This window comes from Elephantulus edwardii, unplaced genomic scaffold, assembly GCF_000299155.1.
Source record: "Elephantulus edwardii isolate Elephantulus edwardi_28Jun2011 unplaced genomic scaffold, EleEdw1.0 scaffold00100, whole genome shotgun sequence".
NCBI classification, from domain to species: Eukaryota; Metazoa; Chordata; class Mammalia; order Macroscelidea; family Macroscelididae; genus Elephantulus; species Elephantulus edwardii.
This window is the reverse complement of record NW_006399850.1, coordinates 1457026-1466353: the sequence shown is the minus strand read 5'-3', so window position 1 is coordinate 1466353 and position 9328 is coordinate 1457026. Positions and strand designations below refer to the sequence as shown.

General features: G+C 35.4%; 1 protein-coding gene across 5 annotated transcripts in view; it reads left to right on the top strand.

The window, feature by feature from the left end:
• RALGAPA1 (Ral GTPase activating protein, alpha subunit 1 (catalytic)) overlaps nucleotides 1-9328 on the top strand; it is a 391173-nt gene that overhangs the window by 166831 nt on the left and 215014 nt on the right. For all 5 annotated transcript variants that reach the window (XM_006891556.1, XM_006891558.1, XM_006891557.1 and 2 more), the window contains one exon: nucleotides 8546-8698. In XM_006891556.1, the coding sequence (XP_006891618.1) occupies nucleotides 8546-8698 (153 nt within the window). The remainder of the gene's footprint in view (nucleotides 1-8545; nucleotides 8699-9328) is intronic.

Below are 9328 nucleotides of genomic sequence, written 5' to 3'. Positions count from 1 at the left end.
TTCATTGTTGCACTGTTCTCTCTACCCTCCTCCCAGTTTGTTCTTGTCCAAATGCCACAGTGCTTGTCAAAGCCAGTTCTGATTAATCTTCTTTGTTTAGTTTTAGCCTTTAGGTAACAATAGAGGGAAGGAGATAAACATTAAAATAAGGTGTTTTTGAGCTGAAGTCAGTGTGGATAAGCTTCATAAGTTTTGTGAACTTCTAATATTCTTTTCAGAATTGCATGCACACACCAGATACATACATAGTAGAATATTTTTTCCCAGAGATTGTAAAATAAATAATGAGAAAAAAGGCTTAGAGGCATTATACTTTTATCATGTAGTTTAGATTTTTATAGATCATTTGGACAGGTATTATATAAAATATATTACCCAGTTGTTGTTATGTACTCTCCAATCTGAACCAACTCATACCTTACCCTCCAGTGGGTTTTCAGAGACACCGGAGTAAATAGCCCATCTTTCTACCACAGAGCAGCTGGTGGATTTGAACCATGTTTCTTTGAATTGGCAGCACACCTCTTTACCAATAAGTCACACGAGCTGTCCAATAGAAGGCCTTATTTTTCATTATATTAATATTCTTCATTTCAGAAACTATTTATGTGTGATATTAATGATACTGTTTGGTATCCTGTTGGATCACCTTTCTTGGAAATGGAAACAAATATGGATTTCTTCCAGTCAGTTGACTAGGTAGTTATCTTCCAATGATCCAGTGTCCTAGCACAGATTGGTGAGCACATTCAGGGCTGCATCTATTAGTTGAAACGTGTCAGTTGGTTATCTTATTGATTCCTGGCACCTTATTTTTTGCCAATGTCTTCAGTGCAGCATGAATTTATCCCTTCATTAGCTTTTTTTCTGATCATGTGCCACTTTCCAGTGTTGACCAGTTTTGTTTGTTTTTAGTTGTTTTATTTGACATAGCTAAAAAGGGCTCCCATACTTTATTTGATTCCTTTTTTTTTCAACTTGAAAGTTTATTTTTGGTTTTTTGTGTTTTTAATTTTATTTTTTCATTCATTCATTCATTCATTCATTCTTACAAATTATTGTCTTTCCCCCTCCTCTAGTCCACTTTGTAATGAAACTCTTTATCCAGATTGTTGTCATATTTATAACACCTAATCATATATTCCTTTCAGACAGTACTTCCTCTCATCTCTTTTTAGACAGTTCTTCCCCTCATCTGTTCAATACAGTGCTCATTATCTGACCACTCTTTTCCTATTCTCCCCTCAACCTCTCATGTCACTCCTGTTTTATAAGAGTGGTATTATATAGTATTTGTCCTTTCGTTATAGAAATATTTCACTCAGCTTAGTATTTTCCAGGCCCACCCATGTTGTATAATGTTTTATGGGTTCATTGTTTTTTTCAGTGCTGTGTAATATTCCATTGTGTGACTATACCATAGTTTTACTATCAATTTGTTTGTTGATAAACACTTGGGTTGCTTCCAACTCTTTCCTGTTATGAATAACACAACAGTAAACATGAGTGTGTATACATCTGTTTGAGTCACAGCTCTAGGTTTTTTTAGGGTATATTCCTAGTAGTGGAATTGCTAAATCAATGTTATTTTTATTTCCAACTTTTTGAAAACATGCCAGATCACCTTTCATAGTGATTGTTCCATTTTATATTCCCACCAACAGTGAATTCCAATCTCTCCACAACCTCACCGGTATTTGTTGTTGTGTACTGCCCTTTTGAGCTTTGTTACTGGGGTGACATGATATCTCATAGTTGTTTTGATTTACATCTCTCTGATAGTGAGGGATTTTGAACATTTCTTCACATGTTTGCTGTCTAAATATCTTCTTTGGTGTTTATTCATATCCTGTGCCCATTTTAATAATGAGTTGTTTACCTTTTCTTTGTTGAGATGCTGGAGTATTCTGTAAGTTTTAGATATAAGTCCCTTATCAGATAAGGTCATTGCCAAATATTTTTCCCAGTTTATGGGTTTCCTTTTTACCTTGTTGGAGAAATTTTTTGATGTGCATAGGGATTTGATTCTTAGAATCAATCTCATTCAGCTATTTTATTCTCTCTTGGTGTAGGTTTTTCACTGTGCTTGGAAATCTGATCATTCTATGGATTAGGGCTTTTAGAGTTCTTCATAGCTTTTCTCTGATGAATTTTATAAACTTTGTTTTTACTCCTAGGTCCCTCATCCACCTTTAGTTGGTTTTTTATATGGTGAGAGGTGTGAGTCTTCTGTGATTTTCCAAGTTTGCCAACACCATTTTTTAAATAGGCTGTTGTTTCTCCACTTGACTGATTTTGTCTCCTTGTCAAAAATCAGCTGACCATGGATAGAAGAGCCGATTTCTGGATTCTCAATTCTGTCCCATCGATCTATATCTCATCTGTTGCTGTACCATGCTGTCTTGACCATCACAGCTGTGTAATAGAACTTGAGATCAGAGAATGTTATGCCTCCTACCTGGTTTCTCTTTTTCAGTAGTGCTTTGCTTATTTGGGGTCTCTTTCCATTCCAGATAAAATTGGAAATTGCCTTTTCCATCTCGTTAAAGAATGGAATTAGTGTCTGTATTGGGATTGCCTTTAGTACAATTGTCATTTTTAGGATATTGTGTCTTCCTTTCCATGAGCTTGGTTTATCTTCCATTTCTCCAGGTCTCTTTTTGTTTTTTATAGTAATGTTTTGTATTTTTCTTTATATAGATCTTTTGTGTCTCTAGTTAGATTTGCTCTTATGTATTCATCTTGTAATTGCCTATTGTGACTGGTATTGCTTTTCTTAGCTCCATTTCCATATACTTGTTGTCCCTGTAGAGAAATCCAGCTAATTTTTGTATGTTCAGCTTGTATCCTGCTACTTTGCTAAATTACTCTTCTGCATGTACATCTAGTTTTATTTCCTCTTTGCCAAGTTGGATACCTATTATTTCCTTCTCATGTTTTTGCTAAGACTTTAATACAATATTGACTAGGAACTGTAATAGTAGGCATCCTTGCCTAGTTCCTATTCTCAAGGGAAATGCCTTTAAAATCTCTCCATTGAGAATGATGTTAACTCATGGGTTTTTGTATATACTTTTCACTGTGTTGAATAAATTACTTTCCTGGTGTTTGGTGGTGTGGTTTTTTGTTGTTTTTTTTTTAGTTGTTAATCAAGAACGGCTGTTAAATTTTGTCAGTGGTCTTTTCTCCATCAGTTTATAGGATCATATAGTTTTTGCTTTGTTAATGTGATGAATTACATTAATTGGTTTATTTTCAGTTTGTACTATCCTTGCATACCTGTTATGAATTACACTTGGCCACGATGAATTATTATTAAATTTTATTAGTTTTAATGAACATTTACAGAGATTTTGGGTTTTCGTTCATTCATTGTTGCACTGTTTTCTCTACCCTCCTCCCCAGTTCGTTCTTCTTCCCCTCCCGAAAGTCTGTTTTAATTGTCCAGTTGCCACAGTGCTTGTCAAAGCCAGTTCTGATTAATCTCCTTTGTCAGTGTGTCCTTTGCCATTCCCTATCACTCCTCCCTGAGAGAGACTTCACTCTGATTCATAAGGAAAAGGGGATGGTGTATTCTCTTAGCTACTTCCTGCTGAAAAGGGACACTGTGGGTTAGACTTATAATTAAGTAAGCAGCAGAAGACTCGTGTCACTTGCTTCTTTTCTTTGGAAAAGTTGGCAGGATGACTGGATTTAGGGACTTTACCATGTTGAACTTTAGAGGTGGAATTAAAATGAAAAGCAGACTTTTCCATTCCAAATCCTGGAAAGTAAAATGTAGAGAAGCGACACCCAAATTTGAAGATTAGGTAAAGTGGCTGGATGAAAGAAGCAGGAGTACCTGATTCAAAAGACAATACAGAAATGCTTGCCAAGTCCTGAGTTCACAATTTTGTTTTCTTTCTGGGATGAAGAAAATATGAAAGCACCTAAATGTCAAGGAAAATGTTCTTGTGATGAGAAAGTCACATAATACATTAAATGCATTTGACTTCCCAGGGCTGGCCCTAGGCTGGTTCAGCAGGGTGCACCTGACACCTTTCATGCAGTATCATCTATTCTATTCCAACAACTGCTTCTTGGTCTTTGTACCAGTTCCACATGAGTATAATTAAATTTTCTCGAATTCCCATTTTTTCAGTGTTTTTGTAATTTACTATGGTTCACATGGTCAAGTGGATTTTCATAGTCAACAAACACAAGTGAACCTTTTTTAATATTCTCTGCTTTCAGTCATATTCCATGTTAACAATGATACAGTTTTCCCCCCCCCATAACCTTTTTTCAATCCAGTTTAAATTACTAACATTTCCCTGTCAAATATCCTGTCCAGCTAATTTTTAATCACTTAAGTAAGATTTTACTTGTATGTGATATTAATGATATTGTTCCATAATTTCATCCATTCTGTTGGATTACCTTTTAGAGAGTGGGCACAAATATGATATTTTCCAATCAATTGGTTAAGTTAAGTGATCATCTCCAGGGCAGAATCTGTTTGCAGAAACACCCCAATTGAAACTTTGGCTATTTCTAGAGCCTTTTAAAAAATTAATTAATTTTATTGAAAGTTTACAGAGACTTTGGATTTCCATTCATTCATTGTTGCACTTTTCTCTCTGCCCCTTCCTTTTTTGCCAGTTACACTTCAGTCAACTTGCACTCTTCCCCACATTGCCTTTGGTTCTTAATCATATAATTCCTTATATGGTTCATTGTCAACCAGTTCTTTTTGGTATAATGATACAGAGACTCAGACTCATAAAGGGAATGACTCATGCAACCTGTAGGTGATGCAGAGACTGATGAGCGTTGTCGACTGTCAGGTGTGATGCAGTTTGAAAGCGGGCTTCCCTCTAGCAGGATGGGGTATTCCCATCCAAATCCTGTTTCCTGAAATAATACTAAATAATAAATATTTCAGCACAAAATAAACTGTTCATCAAGGCTAGGAAAGACATTTTGAGTGATAAACTTTTGACACGACAAGTATCAACTCATTAAGGAGGTATAGCACAACTGGAAAATCTCATACTTTGCTCATGGAAATACAAAATTATATTGTAACTATAGAAATATTCAAGAGTATTATACAAAGTCAAACATACATTTACCATATGAGCATTCCATATCATATAATTATTACTGTATGACCAGTCTTCAGTTTTGTAGGAAAGTTCATTGTGATATTACTCCCAATAGCTAAAAGTGAAAACATTTCAGATATCTATCACTTAGTGAATGGATTAACAAGTTGTAGTATACTCATAACATGGACAAATAATCAGCAATTATGAAGAATTAAATAATATATTTGGGTGTGCATAGTTTACTCATAAAAACCTAATGCTAAGTGAAGAAAATGATTTATGAAAGACTGTCTACTTATATTATTCCGAATATGTGAATTTCTAAAACAGGAAAAATCAAATAAGCTGTATCAGTGTTTACTTCAGACTATTAATCAGAAGAGGAATGCAGCTATAAATAGGCATAGAGTTTTCGAGTGATAGAACTGTTCTATATTTTTACTATTAGAGGTTATAGGACCACATGCATGATTACCAAAATGCATAAAAGTGTACACTAAAGAAGAGTGGTACTTTGTTGTTGTTGTTAAGTGTCATCAAGTTGCTTGATACTCATAGCGATTCTATGTACATAGCCCTGAAACCTACTCTGTCCTGTGCCGACTGACACATGTACCCAAATGACCCCAGTCACTGAATCAATCCATCTCATCAAGGATCTACCTTTTTTGTGCTGTTTCCCATCCTTCCAAGCATGATGTCCCACTCCAAGGACCTGTCCCTCCTTGCAAAATGCCCAAAGTATGTCAGAAGAAGCCCCAGAATCCTTGCCTCCAAGGAGTAGCCTGGTTTCACCCTCCCCAGGATGAACCTGTTTGTTCACCTGGCAGTCCATGGTATAGTCAAAACTCTTTTCTAGCATCACAGCTCAAAGCATCAATTCTCTTTCTAGCATCCCTAGTCATTGTCCAGTTTTCTGACACATAGCAAGAAATTACAAAAACTGTGGCCTGGATCAGGCGCACCTGAGTCTTCAGACTGACATTGTTGCTCTTCAGTACTTTGTTTGACAGCTGACTTTCCCAGTGCAGTTTGTCTTTTGATTTCCTGCCTGCTGGTAACAAGAGTGTTGATTGTGGAGCCAAGCAAACTAAAACTGTTAATAATCTCAATCTCTTTCACCATCTATCATAATGCTGTTATTTGGCCCTTTGGTGAGAATATTTGTTTTTTTGATTTTTGATGTTGAGCTTCAATACATACTTGAAGGCTGCAGTCTTTGACCTTCTGCAGCAAGTGCTTCAGGTCCTCAGTTTCAGCAAGCAGGGTTGTGCCATCCTGCATAATATAAGTTGTTGATAAGTCTTCCTCCAATCTCGATGCCACATTCCTACTCATAGATCCCAGCCTCCTGGATGATCTTTTCTGCATATAGATTGAAAGGTATGGAGATAGGACATATCCCTGGTGTGTACCCTTTCCAATTTTGAATCATGCAGTGTTTCCTTGCTCTGTTCTGACAACTGCCTCCTGGTCCAAGTATTGGTTTGTGGGTTTTGGGGGTTTTTTTGTTTGTTTTTTCAAGTATAGGTTTCGCATCAGCACGATCAAATGTTCTGGGATTCCCATTCTTCTCAGAGTTAGCCACAGTTTGTTGTGATCAGTATAGGATTCTATATTAAGTAGTGACACATATTAACACTCAGAATGTTAAATTTGTAAATGTTCTAAAGAGGTAATTTAAAGTATTAATATCACAAGCCTCAGGAGTTTTCCCACTGGCTTGAGATTCACATTTCCATAGCCTCTTCCTCAAAACAGTCACATTATGTTCTTTATTTGGAGACAACTCTTCTCATGAATAAAGAATTTTTAAACTTTACACTCTTCAGTGAAATATAGAGGTTTCCTTATGCAAGCCTAATTCTTACATAAGTTGTTAATCAAACTACTTTGTTCTCAGGGAGCTCTGATGACATAGTGTGTAGCACAGTTGTGCTTCTCTGATGGTTTATATCCACTAGTGATTCCAAGGGAAAAAGATGAGCAAACTTCTCAAGTGTAAATTACATTATCAGAAACCCAGTGGAGCGTCAACAATATGTAGGTTCTGAATTGATGACATTGAGGAGACTGTGTTTTGGATACTCAGCTTTCTTTAGTATTAAAAAATGAAGTTTCATATGCAAGTTCTAAAGATAAAATGTGGGTGTTTGGAAAACTCGCTTTAGGCCTTTTGCCTTAATTTTTTTTTTAAATCCTTTTTAAAATCTTTTTAATATATTTAACAAATGTACTATATGTGGTTACTATCTCTAGGACTCCAATTAGGACTCAGTAGATTTATAATCTTAATGGCAGTAGTAATACTGTAGAGAAGATATTAGAGAAGCAAAGCAGTTTTGAGATTTGTATCACTTTAAAAGATATAAAATAGAGCAAAGATTATTAGGCTTCTTTGAAAGCAATATTTAACCTGAGATGTTAAGAATAAATAGAAACTTAACTATGGACATGAAACAAACAGAAATAAATAAAAACTAACTATGGACATAGAATAAAAGGATTAGGGCTCCGTGCAAAGGAGAGTCCATTAGTCATTGCTTGTTGATGCATAACTGAACCTCAAGCAGGTTTTTGAAGCTGTAAATCACAAAAGATTTCCCATCTTTCTTTAGCTGAGTTCCTTGTGGTTTTGAACTGCAGAAGAGGTGCAACTTTTGGGCTAGCACCACAGTTCTCTATGAACTGGGTCACCCAGAGCATGTGGTTAGAAATTTGATTCATTTTAACACGTTGCCACAATGACGGTAAATGTGTTTCTAAGCACGGTCATCAATTTAAAAAGTGTGCAGCAACGTGTTAACAAATACAAGTAGTTATCTGTTGTTGGACCCTGAAAGTAGGAGGACAAATAGAGGCAGGTAAGCAAGTTGCAGAAAAACTTGAAAATCATAATGGGAAGTTTGAGCTAATCCTGAGGAGTCAAATCGGGAATGACATAGTCAGACTACATTTTTTAAAATGTCCTACCTTGTAAATAATGGTTTAAAGAAAGGAGTTGCATCATGTAGGGAAGAAATGAAGAGTGCTTGGGACTACTCTTATATAATTTAGCAGTAATTATGACGTATATAACAGCAATGAACATTACTTATACTCTTCATTTGTCCTAGTTGTAATTTAGTAATATGCTAAACCAAATCAGAGCAACAAAATGAATTTTGCTTTCTTTAGATGAACCAGGAATGAGAGGGCATAGACGTTCTATCTCACATTGATGCTTCCATTTAACTAGTATGTCCAGTTCTGATTACATCTTAGTTTTATGGTAGACATTAGATGAGACGTCTTGGTACCAAATTTTATACAAGTATTATTCTTCTCATTGGCTAGTTTATAATCTATTTTTATAAAATACTTATGTTTCTGTTTTTTTTAGTGGGGATTTTAAAGTTTACCATTTATGTAAGATATTAAACATAACTCTTTATTATAATTTTATTAAATTACAGGTTCAGAGAGTGCTTCTCCAATCCAGTCAGCTCTCGGATCCAGGTCACAGACACCTTCCCCTTCTACACTGAATATAGATCACGTGGAACAGAAGGATCTACAGCTTGATGAGAAGCTCCACCACTCTGTTCTTCAGACACCAGATGATCTAGGCAATAACTGGAAATTAGAAATATGCCATTTTTTTTCCTTTAGTACATTATTTTCAAATAGCCTTCCTTAAACAAATTTGTACATGGTTATTCTAGTTTACTATTTATTTTTTTTTTTAATTTGGTGCCATTACATTTCTTACTGCTCTTACTATATTAGAATTTTAATTAGTATTTAATTTAATTAGAATTCCTATGTGATGTGATAATCATCACAATTCGGAGACATTTTCCAGTTGGTCAAAGACATAGATTAGTAAAAAAATGTACATTTCCTTTGATCAAGTGATGAACTTTAAAGCCATATAATATCTAGATATTTACATTCCCTTTGAAACTGCCTAAGACTCAATTTTCTTTTTTGTGGAGATTATATGACTTTTTTTCTCTTTCTTTATAGTTTTTTAGTTATTTATAATTTCTAGCAGTGGGGGTGGGGGATGGAGTGGGCAGGGAATGAAACATACAAAAAAGTTACAAGACTGGTAAGATGAACACTGCTTTATCCTTCACATAAATTCACTAGTTATTCTTATTTTGCCACATTTGCTTTTGCTTTTCTGTACACACACAACCCCTCCACAACCTCCTGTTCTTTTGCTGTGCCTTTGAGAGAGAATTGTAGATGAC